The 15,489-nt window shown below is 45.8% G+C and overlaps 1 protein-coding gene across 2 annotated transcripts in view; it reads right to left on the reverse strand.

Annotated features, from left to right (window-relative positions):
* Nucleotides 1-1,138: 1,138 nt before the first annotated feature.
* ISM1 (isthmin 1) overlaps nucleotides 1,139-15,489 on the reverse strand; it is a 77,444-nt gene continuing 63,093 nt past the window's right edge. For both annotated transcript variants that reach the window (XM_003905081.5, XM_031656548.1), the window contains exons 4-6: nucleotides 12,107-12,250; nucleotides 8,420-8,509; nucleotides 1,139-2,839 (exon numbers count right to left, since the gene is read on the reverse strand). In XM_003905081.5, coding sequence (XP_003905130.2) covers nucleotides 2,322-2,839; nucleotides 8,420-8,509; nucleotides 12,107-12,250 — 752 coding nt within the window. In that variant the 3' untranslated portion in view covers nucleotides 1,139-2,321. The remainder of the gene's footprint in view (nucleotides 2,840-8,419; nucleotides 8,510-12,106; nucleotides 12,251-15,489) is intronic.

Genomic DNA, 15,489 nt, shown 5'->3' on the forward strand with positions numbered 1-15,489 from the left:
GCTTGAATACCTGTCCTGACAGGATACTCACAACCTCAAAGGCAATGCATTCCATTGCCAGCCAATTCTCTTTGTGAAAACATTTCCTCATTATTAGAAACCAAATCTATTTGCCTGATACATGGACCCACTGATTCTCTTCTTACTAGTTCAGTTCATCTGTAGCATAAAATTGCTTCAGATGTGAATAAGGCTTCTCATTCCATGATTAGACACAGATCTTAAATATAAATATTCTGAGAGTGGGCAATACCTTTTAAGGTGTAAATAATTCATTGTAAGGTGTAAATGGCTGGGCATGGTGGCTCATGCTTGTAATCCCAGCGCTTTGGGAGGCCAAAGCAGGCAGATCACTTGAGGCCAGGAGTTCAAGACCAGTCTGGCCAACATGGTGAAACCTTGTCTCTCCTAAAAATAGAAGAGTTAGCCGGGCATGGTGGCACATGCCTGTAATCCCAGCTACTCGCGAGGCTGAGGCATGAGAATGGCTTGAACTCAGGAGGTGGAAGTTGCGATGAGTCCAGATCATGCCACTGCACTCCAGCTTGGGGGACAGAGTAAGACTGTCTCCAAAAAAAAAAAAAAAGAAAAAAAGTGTAAATGACTGGTAAAAAGTTTTCCGTAAGAATAGAATTGTACAGGATAACTTAATGGTGGGGTTAGGAATACCAAAGATATGAGGAATATAAGGACTTCAAAAATGTGCTACAGTAGAAAGAATACTAGGCTAGGAAATGAAAGATGGGTCCAATGTCTTTTATGTTTTCTGAGCTTTGGTTTTCTCATTGGGAAAAGGAATACTTAGCATGATAAGTAGTTCCACTTATAACTGTAATTGCAGAATTTTCTGTGAGAGTGGCCCTGCTCATCTGGGCTGTCTTAAGCCTTTGCTCTGGCTTGGCTTCCTTAGGTCTGGGCAGGCAAAAAGTCACACGTGTCAATGGGCCTCAGCCTCCTGGGGGTTGGGTAGACATTCTTGGTGCCAAAGATACCATGACTTACACCACCCACAATCATGTTAATCAATTAATGAGCCTTTTATTCCCACCTGGGTTGCAATTTTCTTTCCCCTACCTTGAAGTCTTGCTTCACACGGGCTATTTATCACATTTGTATTATAAATGAAGGATGCAGGTAACACATTTTATTATGATTTTATTATATACTCTCTTTTACTAGAATTTTGCAAAGTAAAATATTGAATAAGAACCAACTTCATTTTTCCTAAGTTCCACTCTATAGGACCAGGTCATATTAACAATTGCTTGATGCATAATAATCCGTGACTCAATAAATACTTTACAAAAATAATGCAGTTTTTTTTCTTTTCTTAAAACATAAAAATTAAGATTCCCCAGATTGACCCTCCCCCTCTTTTATATTTATTGGGAATATATTGGTGGAGGAAAAAAATTGTTAAAATAGTATTAAAATAGGTGAAATGAGGTCCATTATCTTTTTCCCATTTGTTTTGTTGTTTTCCTTTGGAAAAGTGCTACTTCCTGTTTTCACTTCTGAACTTGGCTGCAGTCTTCTGAACCTACTAAGACATGAGCAGAAATTCTACTGTTTTGGGGCCATTTAGCAGAATGATAGCATTATGATAATACTGACCTTTTATTTTAAAGCCTATTTAAAATCAGTCCTCAGCTTTGTCCCTAAAATACCATATTCCCTACCCAGTCTGAAGAAGAGACTTTTGGAATCTGAGACTCCAGCAAGGTGCCTCATGACTAAATAACATTTGGTTTAAGGTGGGCGTTTACATGTTTTGATATATTTCTATTGCATTATTTTTAAAGAAATAAATTCCAAAATTCCCTTTCTCTTCCACTTCCCTAAGTCTCTTTCTTTCTGATCTCTCACAGAAGAGATTAGTTTCACCACAACTCCAGAGAAAAGGTTACGCTTAAGTCACATTTGTATTAAATAAGTTATATATAAAAACTGCTTATAACGTTTACAACCTCAGTCTCTTTCCCCCTTAGCCTTTCTTTGAAACTCTGGATCCGGGTGTGAATTGAGTCGCACCCACTGTGGCTTCCAGGTTCTTTTTCTGGCTTCCAAGTGGTCCCCATCCTTCTGCCCACATCGCTCCCCAGGGGTACTTTCAAGGAACTCTGCAGATGGCGAGGGCGGCTTCACAAGGCAGTCCCCGGGCGTGGCGCACGCCCCTAGCGTAATATATGAGAAATACTCATGTGGTATATACAAACATACACGACTGCGGCTAAGAAGGTCTCGGCGCCAGTCGGCAGGTCAGTGCGGCGCGTGTGCGCTCCAGAACCAGAGGTGGCGTCCTCCACCTCATCCCAGTCTTTTTAATACTCCCTGGCCTCTTGGAACTGCTTGATGTAGTCCTCATCCGAGGGGCTCTCTGTGCACTTCTGTCCGTTGTTGGGAGGCCGAGCCTCGTTATACCTGCTCCAGTCACCCTTGCAGATAATCCAGGGCAGGACGTCCACCTTGTAGTGGAGCTCCGCGGAGAACTCGGTGCTGATGAGGTTGGGCGTGCCCGCCCCCTTGCCCCTGGTGATGAGCTGCATATTGTCCCCGTAGCAGCAGTGCTGCGCCGCCAGCGTGGTGCTCTCCAGGGACAGCATGGAGCGGATGCAGTACCGGGCCGTGGGCTTGTAGATCTCCAGCTTCTCCTTGGGCCCACTGGCGTCCTTCCAGCGGAAGTCCTTGCGCTTGATGCGGTCGAAGATGTCAGCCGTGCTGTAGGCTACCTCAGTGGGGTAGGAGCAGGGGCAGCTGGGCAGGTCATTCATCACCTTGTGCATGTACTTCTTTAAGAACTCGCTTTTGCAGCTCATCCAGCGCTCACAGCTGTCTGTGTCTGGAAAAGGCCAAAGAGAAACCCTCTCACCGCATGCACAACCGGCCCACAGGAGGTGCTTCAAGGGGCATGTGACACCAGGCTGCTCCTGAGGGCCCGCAGGAGGACACTAAAGTCAACAACTCGCTAAAGTCAACAACTCCTTTCCTAGAGCCAGAGACCCCTGCAGCCCCCTGGAACCATCAGAGGTGGATGGCTGTTCTCACTTCCCTTGAACTTGGGAACTTCATTATTCACAAGACTTCCTCCAAATGCCCCACATTATATTATAAAATTTTCAGACACACAGAAAAGTAGAGAATATTCTTATACAATGACTACCTATATTTCATCACCTGGATTTAACTATCATTATCTTTGCTTTATCTTTTAAAAACATTTTGTGGAAATACATAATGTTACCCCTAAATTTTAGTAAGCATCTACAAAAAAGAGGATATTTTCCTAGATAATCATGACCCGATTATCACTCCTAACAAACTTAAGAATTCAGAATTATTTGAATCTCCCCTCTAAATAAGTGATGAGGCCAGGCGTGGTGGCACATGCCTGTAATCCCAGCACTTTGGGAGGCTGAGGCGGGCAGATCATCTTAAAACACTGAGGTCAGGAGTTTGAGACCAGCCTGGCCAACAAGGTGAAACCCCGTCTCTACTAAAATTACAAAATATTAGACAGGCATTGTGGCACATGCCTGTAATCCTAGCTACTCAGGAGGCTGAGGCAGGAGAATCGCTTGAACCTGGGAGGCAGAGGTTGCAGTGAGCTGAGATTGCACCACTGTACTCCAGCCTGAGCAATAGAGCAAGACTCTGTCTCAATAAATAAATAAATAAATAAATAAATAAATAATAAAAATAAAAAATAAAAATATAAACAAATAAGTGATGATGTGATGGAAAAGGCCCCAAAGGAAGATTTGTAGGACTCAGTTTTGATTTTGCCACACACGGACTGGTTCCCCCAACCTCTTAACCTTAGGCATGTAACTATCACTGTCTACAAATTCACGGGGCAAGGTGCCTCAAAGAGGAAGGAGCCCGGGGCACTTGCTTTTAGGGATCTTAAGATTTGGATCACAGGCCAGTGACCTGTAGGCCTGGGTCAAAATGTACCCCCAGAGGGGTTGTGTTTGTTTCTTTCAGTATTAAAAATAATTGATTAGTTGCCAATATTTAAGAATTAGTTATTTCAATTATAAATGTGGATCTGTGGTTTTATCTGAAAAACCAAAAGACTGATCTATGCTGGTCCTGCATGCTCCCATGGGAACAACTGATCCTGTGAACAGGTAAATGGTGACCCCTCCATGGACAGGGCCGAAGGTCCCCAGCTCAGCACAGCTCCTACTTCATCCCTTCATTTATGGGTGATCTCTCGGTCCCTCAGTCATCTGATTCCAGGACCTCAGGTTTAGTGTCCTAGTTTGGGTTACCCCAGACCCTGAGACAAAAAGATTCCAGTGAAAATGATTTTTTGGGGAAGTGATTTCAGGAAACAGAGGCAGGGGAGCAGGGGAATTAGATAGAGAAGAGAGAGCAGTTAATGCAGGGTGTGGAGCAAACAAGTAACCACTGTAAGGAACTGGTTACTCCCACTGGGATCTGGGAAACCTCACCCCTCAGCATTTTCCTATCTGAAACAATGTTCAACTTTACCCAAGTCCTGTGATCCTGGAAACAGTGACGATTAGGAGTCCCCCAGCCCTTCTGCATTCTGGAAAACAGCTTACTGCAGAGAACCCCCTTTCCCCATAGGACTTAGAAAAGACTCACAGATGTTTGCTTTGTTCACCTGTGACAAGGCCAGAAGCACAAATTCCCTTTCTTTGCCTCAAAAACTGCTTGTCCTCACTGATTAATTAGGAGAAAATGCATCTTTTTTTGGTGGGGTGGGGAGGGTTGCGGATGGAGTCTCACTCTGTCACCCAGGCTAGAGTGCAGTGGCACGATCTCCGCTCACTGCAACCTCTGCTGCCCGGCTTCAAGCAATTCTCCTGCCTCAGCCTCCCGAGTAGATGGGAATACAGGCACCTGACACTGTACCTGGCTAATTTTTGTATTTTTAGTAGAGACGGGGTTTCACCATGTTGGCCAGGTTGGTCTTGAACTCCTGATCTCATGATCCATCCGCCTCAGACTCCCAAAGTGCTGGGATTACAGGTGTGAGCCACTGCGCCTGGCTGACAAAATGCATCTTAACCAAACTTTGATGAAGCTTCTCTCCTTCACCCAGCTCCCAGGACTTTGGCCCACCCTCAGCCTAAACCAGCACATCCTCTCCTGAAGGATCCCTTTTGGAAAGAGGCTGGCTTCAGGGTAGAGCATTCTCCAGTCTACTATCTGATCACGCCACCCTTTCATCTCGCTTTCCCTTACTTACTTCTCTATAAAAGGAAACGCTCCTTGCCTAACCCTTGAGATGCTTGCAGACCTTCTGGTCACATCGTTCATCCCACTGCAGTAATACGGAGATAACATCCCCTACTTCCCTGCAATAATCATTTGAATAAAGCCTCTCCTTACTGAGTCCAGATTTGTTTTATTGATGGGGATCTGAGTTTTTATCCACCGGCTCCCATTCATCACCAACAGGGGACTGGTCCTGGACTTCCAGCTAGGAATGCCCTGTGCATTCATGTGCAGCTGGGCTCAGGATCAGAGAAAGACCTCAGGCAAAGGCACACAGGGGTTGTCAGTTAGAGGTGCAAGGACATGCTGTGGGTGGAGGGAATGTGGGCTGGTCACCGACAGCCCAGTGAGTGGGCGGGTCATCTGCCCCAGTGAGCTTCGGTGAGTAAGATGAGGCATATCTAAGGCAGCCAACAGAGGTGGAATGTGAGGTGCGTTAAAGGAGGCAAAGGCAAAAAGCCCCAGGGGTGTCCAAAAATGCAAGGTCATTTCTAGCAGGGGACGTCAGGGTTGCTTCAAGGAGCATGTGACACCAGGTTGCTCCTAGGCCATGTCAGGGATATGTGACAGCCACAAGTGTCCCGCTCAGAGCTCCGACAAGGGAACCTGCTGTGGGTGCTTTGCTGACTGGCAGCCTCCAGGTTGCACCTTTGGATCTATCATGATTTTAACATCAAGGCCCTATCTGCCCTCTGGCTGCTCTCAGCCAATGACTGAGCATGGTAGGGGAACCGCCCGAGGGTCTCCTCCAACAGGCAACTTTGCTGGGATTCCCCATCAGCATGGCTGAGCCTGCCTTGCTTTTTTTTGTAGGAGTCAGGCCTGCACCTCGGTCTGAAAGCTCTCCCTGCCTAGTCCTGCTACCTTGCTCTTTATCTTTTCTGGGCGTCTCCTCAAAAAATCTCTTGCATGTCTAATCCCATCATGGTGTCTGGGTCTTGGAGATGTCTCATGGACACAGACTGCAATAGCATAGATGGAGGAAGGGCAAGGGAAGGCTCTCCAGGTAAGCGTTCATGGTGCAAACTAAGGTTATGCAGGAAAAAATCTGCTGGGGATGTCTGGGGCTGAGGCATGACATGTTCAGTTTCATGGCAGCAGAAGGTATAGGAATATAAGATTGTTGGTGTCAGATCATGGCGGTCTTGTTCAGTTTAGGCTGGTTCAGAGGGTACTAGGGACCCACGGAAAGTTTGTAAATGATAGTGAGCTATTAACTGAGCTGTGCAGTCAGAAAATGAATTCAGAGCCGATAATGATGGGGAGGGTCCAGGGGAGATACTCTGGGAGGAAACAGCAGGTGGGATCAGAAGAGGTCAGAGAGTTACAGCTGCCAGGCCTTGGTGGCTGGTGGACTTTGGAGTAAAAAGAGGAAGACATCAGCAGTGACTCCAGCTCTGACCCAGGAGCCTGGGAGGCTGGTGGTGGTGTGGGTAGAAATCACACGGTTAGGATGAGGGGCAGCTTGCAAGAGGGCTTTGGGCACTTGTCAGTGAAACGAGAAAGAGAAAAATGGGGCATGTCTTATGAACTCAGAAAGGCCTGGTGAAAGGCAAAGTGTGGGATCGCATGCTGAACAGCCCGGGATTGAGTTGTAACTCAACTTTCAGGAGCTCTGCGACTTGAGGGAGGTATTTACCTTGCTGTGCTTCAGTTTTCTCATCTCTAATTTGGGCATAAAAATAGCACTCCTTTCAGAAAGTTGCAGAGAGGATTAAGTGGGAGGGAACCTAGAGGGTGCACCCAACAGTGTCTAGGTGCTGCCAGCTGGGATAGGCTGTGGCTGTGGCCTCCTCTCTGAGCAGTCATTGACAAAATGAAAGTTCAATCCTTCCACTCTGCTTGTATCTTTGCAAGCAGTCCCTCACCAAAGGCTCCTCAGTTACCTAACTTGAGTGTGCCATGTTCTTTCCTGCCTGGACCCTGACTGAGACACCATGTCTACTCAGCTCTGGTGTCCTTAGCCACATGCCAGTGTGGCCTTGTGCATCTGTGCTGTGTTCTGCAAAACAGCTAGATGCTGCCTGCCTGTGGGGTGTGATATGAAGAGGCCTGAGAAACTTTCTGCCTCAGAAGAATGCCTTTAAGGTTCTACCACTTTCTGTCAAAGTCTTGCCTTTAAAGTCGTTTTTGTATTTTCAGTAGAAATGGGGTTTCACCACGTTGGCCAGGCTGGTCTCGAACTCCTGGCCTCAGGTGATCCACCTGCCTCGGCCTCCCAAAGTGCTGGATTACAGGTGTGAGTCACTGTGCCCAGACTCATTTTCTTTTCCTCATAGTGCTAGAACCATTATTTTCCTCCAGACTTTCTTTTTGTCTTTCCTTTTATTCTAGATTTGTTCTACTTGGATGCTTACCTGACCCCATTACCTGACCCCAATAGGCATTTGAGGAACCTTTTTTGTTCACCAAATCAGCTCCCAAATAGCTGGGCTATGAAAAAAAAAGGACTCAGGACTGCTAAATTTTGGCTGAGGAGGCAGGGCAGATGTGAAGAGGCTAAGTAAGAACTTTTGGGTGGCTAAAAGATATGGGGTAGAAGGAATTTTACCCTTCTACAATCCTTAAGTATATAGAGAAGCACATGAAGCTATTTTTAAAAAGTAAGCTTGCACCTTGTGCCTGAAGAGTCACTTTCCATTTTGTTTGCTTCACATTTATTGCATTTGCTCTAGCATTTTCTAGTGGACAAGTAGCAGAATGTACCAAAGGTTTATGAAAAATTCTTGCAGGGGATGGAGGTGCAACATTTTGAGAAAATTCCCTCTTCTCCTCCCTCCCTCCCTCTGCTGGAGAACTGAGGGCACCATTTCTTGATTTTCTTGAGGACGCCCAATGAAGGCCGAGTAAGAACAGATTCCATGTGACCTGAGCTCCTGCTATGGGCTTATTCTGTGCTAAGAGGAGAGATGGGTCCCCATCTGCCTCTGGCTGTGAAGACTGCATAGAGAGCAGAGTGAACCCAGAAGCGCTCGGTCCAGTGGAGGAGGCTCAGGACTGTTTTCTCTTGCTTGAAGTATATTCAGCAAGCAAGGCACATGCTGGGAGCACTGGACCCCAGAAAAGGAAAATGAAACATTTACGTGGATCCAAGGATGGCACTGCAAAGGCAAAAGGAATCTCGGAGGCACTAAGTCAATATTTGGATTACAAAAGAAAAACATCTTACCAACTTCAAACAGTTTGGTGGCATTAAACTCCTCGCTTCCCGCAAGCAGACTTACTTCGGTGGCAGCTGTCCTAAAAGTGTCTTCAATTCCTAAATACAGACAAGAGCTCATTTTTCCATCATTATATGGAACGTTATCTCCCCCCCCAACAATAACAAAATAAATACACCTGAACAAAGCCTTTTTTGTATTCATTACTACTCAAGGGCAGAAACTTGCCAACAGAGGAAACAGTAAAAAGCAGGTAGTAGTGCAGAAACTGTATTAAAACCCAAGATACATTGGCAGCATGAAATCAGATCCAAATGTGCCTGAATGAGTCCTTAGGAACTCACTCACTGGGCCCGCGGATGGGGATTTGGGCAGTGGGGGACACATGCGAGGATGGTGTCAGGGTGACGAACTAAACCAGAGGCAACAGAACGTAGTGGTTAATATCTTGTTCTTAATGACTGACTGTGAGAGTTGAAATCATTACTAGCCACGTGACCTTGGGGCAGCCAGTGAACTTTTGTGTGCCTCAGTTTTTACATCTGTACATGGAGAGAACAAATTGCCCTACCTCCTAGAGTTGAAATAATGAAATGAGTTGGTGTAAAGAAAGTGCTTAGAGCAGTAAGTGGGAAGTGTTAGGTGATAGTTTTCCCTTGAATATCTGTCTTGCTCATTCTTTGTCTAGCTCACTGAGGGTGCTACAATGCATAGCCAAGAAGAGTTAGGTCATATTCTAGGACATTTAGCATTGTTGATGATGCTTCAGAAAGAAAAAGCTGGGCTTCCCATAATTTGCTCTGAGGAACTGAACCCAGCTCTACTCAAACTTACTGGCTCACCCAAATGGCCACCCCAACCAAGCTTCCTTTACAAGCAGGAATCCGGTGCAAGCTAAAGCAATAAGAAGAGGAGAGAGTGAGGCGCTGCAGTAACATTTGCTGATGAGCCTTGGCCTTCCCTGCTGGTTTACCTGACTTGATTTCCGTTAAGGAGCTCTCTCTGATTTTATGTGAGGCACCTCAAACTCATTTGCAGGGTTGACCTACAGGACACACTTTTACAGTGTAATAACTGCCAGGCCGAGGAGACTTTGCCCCATGAGTCTTTCCAGGAAAGCTGGGAATCAACGAATCAAACAAGGAAAGAGATCCTGAAAAAGGAAATCCTTCATGTTCCAAGGGAGCCCAGAAAAGCTGCAATAGCCAGGAACTGAGAGGCAGAAAGGATGGAAGGAGGGTGAGGACAGACGAGAAGAAAAGGTATGAAGAGGGCTCCTGGTCACACTGCTCTCCGCGGTGACAGAAAACAGGAAGGAAACATTTGTAAATGGAGGCAGAGGGGAGCCTTCCCCTGACAAGGCACCTAAATCTACCACTTTGAGTCTGGATGGGAGCTCTGGAAGAGAAAACAACAGGCAAGCCCCCAAACCTTGACCTCAAATGCTATCTGTGTCCAATGACAGCACTGGCTGATTCCAATACCCTTCTCTTGGCAAAGACCAAAGAGTTTAATGATTAAGAATATTAACTGTGTAATCAGACTGTCCGGATTCAAATTCCAGGTTGATCACTTGCTGTCTGTGTGACTCTAGGCAAGTTAATCCTCTATGCCTCAGTTGCTACAGCTGTCAAATGGATACAATTGTAAATACCTATTTCATAAAGTTATTGTGAAAACTAAACAAAATAATACCTATAAGGGCTTTAGCCATTTGCTTGATTCTTAAGTACTCAAAATATCTTCTTCATCATCATCTATTTTATTTTTTCTTCTTTACCTTTATTGTCATTTTCTTTTGCCTCATATTTTTACCTTCATCATCATCTTCTTTTACTTCATATTCTTCTTCTCTTTTTCATTTCCTTCCTGTTTCCCTCTCCGTCCTCCTCATATTGTTATTATTTATTGCTTTTTTCTACACACCCAGATTCCACCCACCAGGCTTCCAGCTCAGCTCATCCTAATGAGCATGGGAAAGTCAGGAAAAGCACCGTAATGGTTGCTCCACTGTTTTGAAATCCTGACATGGATTTAATGTGTCGGTAATCTATTGCTACACGGAACAAAGTATCCCAAAGTTGGTGGCTTAAAACAACAACCGTTTATCATTTATCATGATCCTGTGGCTCAAGAGTTCAGGCAGGGCCACTGGGTAGGTACTGTGCTCCTAATGGCATGGCTGACATGGAGCCAGAACTGCCACTTCTTGCATTTCAGCCCCGTTTTCTACATGTCCCCTTTTGCTAACATACACATTGATTCCAATCTGATTCTTCCTCCCTCTCCTCAGAAACGCCTTTGTGGTTTCATTTGTCCTTTGTTCCAAATGTCTCTGGTTGGAGAACAGAGTGTCTAGAGGTAGAAAAAGGAAGTCTGGGGTGCGGGGATCAGATTTTCTGTCTCTGAAATTTTTTTCAGCCAAAGCCATTTGGAATGTGTGGTTTCTTGAAAGGCTCTAAGATATTATTTTAGGCTGGTATTCTACCTGGCAATGGGAAATACACAGTAAGACTATACACCAGGAGTTACTAAGCTTTTTGGTAAAGGGTCAGAGGGTAAATATTTTAGGTTTTGTGGGTCACATATGGTCTTGGTTGCAGCTTCCTCCTCCTCTTCCTCCTCCTTCCCTCCTCCTCCTCCTCCTTTTCCTCCTCCTCCTTCTCCTCCTTTTTCTCCTCCTCCTTCTCTTCCTCCATGCCCTTCTCCTTCTATTCTTCTTCCTCCTCCTTCTCTTTCTTATTCTCTTCACAACACTTTAAAAATGTATGGGACACACAAAAACAGTTCTCGAGCCAGACCTGGCCATAGTTTGACAACCACTGTTATAGTCAATCACAATTATTGTGGACTCTCAACATGACCTCTCACCAAGTGTGCAATTAGTTTAGTTTTTGAAGCACTGACAATGCAGTATAAAGTGATAGTTGACTACCAAGATGCCCCAGGTTGTGCCGCTGGGAGCCTTTGGCAACTCTGGTATTACCGATGGAGCTGTGTCTTTTTCCTGTAGATGGCTGTCAAGCCTCTCATCCTGGCTTCCTCATCAGACCATGAGTGTCTGCCTTCTGTTTCTCTTCAAGGCACAACAAATCCCACATCAAAAACCCAATCTAACCAGAGTCCCTCCTCTAAATTAAATAAGTACAATGCAGCATTGTCTTTTAGGTCAAGGCCACTGCAATTGTGCATAAGACTCAGAAAATCCATTCAGCTCATCAATTATCTCCTGACTCACTCTGGTCAGAAGTCTTATTAGAAAAGTGGTTACATCTTGGCTCACGCCTATAATCCCAGCACTTTGGGAGGCCGAGGCAGGCAGATCACAAGGTCAGGAATTTGAGACCAGCCTGGCCAACATGGTGAAACCCCTTCTCTACTTAAAAAAAATACAAAAATTAGCTGGCCATGGTGGCATGTGCCTGTAATCCCAGCTACTTAGGAGGCTGAGGCAGGAGAATTGCTTGAACCCAGGAGGTGGAGGTTGCAGTGAGCCAAGATTGTGCCACTGCACTCCAGCCTGGGCGACAGACAGAGACTCCATCTCAAAAACAAACAAACAAACAAAAACAACAACAACAACAACAAAAAGAAAAGTAGTTACATCTTTTAAAAAGACAATTTTACTAAGTTTTTAATAATAAATTAAAAAGCTTTCCCCTTGAACTTGGAGCTACACACTCAGGTAAACGCACCTGGACAGTTTGGATGGTCACAGGTCCTCGATTCCGTTGCAGTGCATGCGTAGCCGCAAGACCGGGTCCGTTTCTGGTTGCCGTTCCCACAGGTAACACTGCAGACAGACCAGAGACTCCAGTCACCCTCACCATCTGTGGAATCTGGAAGACAGCCAGGGAGATGCTCATCAACTTTGGCCAAAGAGTCTCCCAATCTCCCCATCAAGCAGCCTGTCAATTATTCACCTCTATCATTCTTGCTGTGGGAGGGGGTTGCTGGAGAAGACTTTTAAGCTGGAGCTAAAAGGTTTATAGCTCCAGCATTCATTTAGGTATCAGCTTTGTGACAGCAAGGAGGTTTTGGGCACTGTGGTGATCTGTACATCCCTAGAAGGTGCCCAGAAAATGCTTACTGAGAATGCATACATTTGCACAGCATGGGATTATATGCTAGGCAGATTCCAAGGGTAACCGCCCTCAGTTCCTTCTCTCTCTGTGCTTATAGCCTCTCATTGACATACAGAGAGAAAGAGAGAGAGAGAGGAGAACCTATTTTCTCTAGAACCTGGGCTGGCCTTGACCTTAAGGCCTGGCAGCTTCTGGCTTTTGCTGTGGGGAATCCAGTTACTGTGAAAGAGGCTCATGCCAGACCTGTGAATTACGGGGCATCTCATGGAAAGAGAGGAACCACATGAAGGACCATGGAGACACCACACATGGGAGCAAAGCCTTCTCAAGCCTTCTGGCCATTCCCAGTGGACAGCTGAGTGCAGCTGGTGCCATTAGGAGCACAGTACTTACCCAGTGGCCCTGCCTGAACTCTTGAGCCACAGGATCATGGTAAATAATAAACGGTTGTTGTTTTAAGCCACCAACTTTGGCATACTTTGTTCCGTGTAGCAATAGATTACTGATACATTAATGGTGAAGCTAGAAATCATCCCTCAAGGTCATTACTCAACATGCATCCAGTGAATACCTATTGAACCCTTTTTGTATGTCAGGCACAATTCTAGGTATATGAGATATACTATTAAGTACAACTTTCAAAGATCCCTGCCCTGGAGGAACTAATATTTTACTGAGAAAAGAGAAACACTTATCAATAAACACATAAAATAAGGGAATTAGATGGCATGTTAGAAATTGATGAGTGCTGTGCAATAGGCCAGGAAATAGGGGCCTTGGGGATGAGAGGTGTGGGAGAGGTTGGTACCCTATTGGTATGTTTGGCTCTGTCTCCCTGTCTCCCCACCCAAATCTCACCTTGAATTGTAATAATTCCTATGTGTCAAGAGCGGGGCCAGCTGAGATAACTGTATCATGGGGGCAGTTTCCCCATGCTGTTTTCGTGGCGGTGAATAAGTCTCACGAGATCTGATGGTTTTATAAATGAGAGTTCCCCTGCACAAGCTCTCTCTTGCCTGTCACCATGTAAGACATCCGTTTGCTCTTCCTTTGCCTTCCGCCATGATTGTGAGGTCTCCCCAGCCATGTGCAACTGTGAGTCCATTAAATCTCTTTCTTTTATAAATTACCCAGTCTCGGATATGTCTTTATAAGCAGTATGAGAACAGACTAATACACCTATCAAACTGAGTTCCTCTTACCAAAAGTAGAGTCCTGGAGTGGTAGGACGCCTGGTTCAAGGTCATTGGTTGACAGAAGGGAAAGCAGGGCTCTAGCACCAAGCCCTTCTCTCTAAAGCATGATTCTTTCTGCAGTACCTCTGCTCTGCGACAGTTTCTCCTGGTTCACCCCGATCTTCCTATGGCCTCGGGGCCTCTGCTGGTGCCAAGTGTGGAGCTAAAGGCATACCCCTTGCCGAGAGGGAGTGCCCTCTGTTCATAGCAGGTTGTGGCGATTGTTATTACATAGGCCTGGCAGGAATGTAGTCCACACATGCTTCTACCTGATCTGTGGGCCCGTGCCAGCCTTCCAGGCTGTTGTTTACGTGGCGTTCACTCTGAACATGCCTCAGGCAATCACAGAGCTGCGGAGCCTCCTCAGTCCACTAAGCGGAATTGGAGAAGTGGGGTGGTGGGGGGTGGATTTCATGGTTGTGTCCTCCTTCCTAACTCTGAGTGGAGAGCTTGCTCCCATCTCATCTGCCCCTGGGGCCCCATCTATTTTCCTCCCGATCCTCAAAAAAGAATTTTTCTGAACTTTGATTTTTGTCCTAAGAAATGGTTTTCCAACCACACAGCTAAGCAGATATTTGAAACTACTGCTCTGTGTCAGAAAATTGGGTTGCTTCCCTGGCATTAGCTTCTTTCACCTCCACCATCTCTTATTAGGCATCACACAGAAGGACTGGAAAGACAAGTTGCTTCTGGATGGAGAAACCACTGCGGTAGGGGCAGTCACTGCTCCCACTGAGAACTTTGCAGTCTAGTGTCTCTCTGTCACCTCCCTAAGAGCACCAGAGAGGTGCCTGGAACAAGCACACAATTGCACACTTGTCAGAGAAGCATCCAGGTGAAGCGGGTCATACGCACATGAGCACACACCCAGTCACATCCTGCACGCACCACTGAGGCCAGATTTTGTTAAAGGGAATAACAGCTAAAAAAAAGTCAAAAGTAAAGATTATAATGTTTTTTATTCATAAGAAGGGGGAAGTGAGTAAGTCAGAAGAAGTCTTATTAAACCCCCTAGGGAGAGTTTGCATCACCTGTGGGGTGGGTACCAGCATAAGACATAACCCAATGATGCCAAGTAGTGTCCTTGGCTTTGCAAAAGCAAAGGGACCTCCACTATCCAGAAATCTCATGCAGCCTTGCCTCTCCATTATCGCAATTAGCAAATTTGGAGAGACATCACCCCTGAGTTTTGAGATTTTAGCATTAAACTCTCTATAAGGCTTGTGTTGGAATCCCTGCATGAGGTGATTTCTTGTTATAGTTTCTTGGATCTAAATTATTAAACATTAATATTGCGTCAGATTATGTGAAAAATCACACCCATAATTCCTCTTTCCAAATCCATTCCCTTGGCTACTCCCCTCTCAGGCTGATTCCACGATGGGCCACATGACTTGCTTTGGCCAATGGGATAATAGCAACTAGGATGCCAGCTGAGGTATACAAAGTGCCCATGCATTCCCTCTTGCTGCAGGGAACTCTTCCACCAAGCATGAAGGGCCTAGGCTAGCCTCCTGGAGCGGGAGGGACCAGTGGAGAGAGGCCCCAGCCATCTCAACACAGCATCTACACAACTGGGCACCCCTCATTGTGAGTGAGGCCAGCCTAAACCATCCAGCCCCAGGCAAGCCAGACCAGACCAGACCAGAAGAGTCCAGACAACCCACGGACTCATGAGAGACAGAACTCTTTCGTTCCTTTAATTTTGCAGGTGGCTTTTCTTTCTTCCCCCCACTCACCCCACCTTTTTTTTTTTTT

Source organism: Papio anubis, chromosome 16, assembly GCF_008728515.1.
Source record: "Papio anubis isolate 15944 chromosome 16, Panubis1.0, whole genome shotgun sequence".
Taxonomy (NCBI): Eukaryota; Metazoa; Chordata; class Mammalia; order Primates; family Cercopithecidae; genus Papio; species Papio anubis.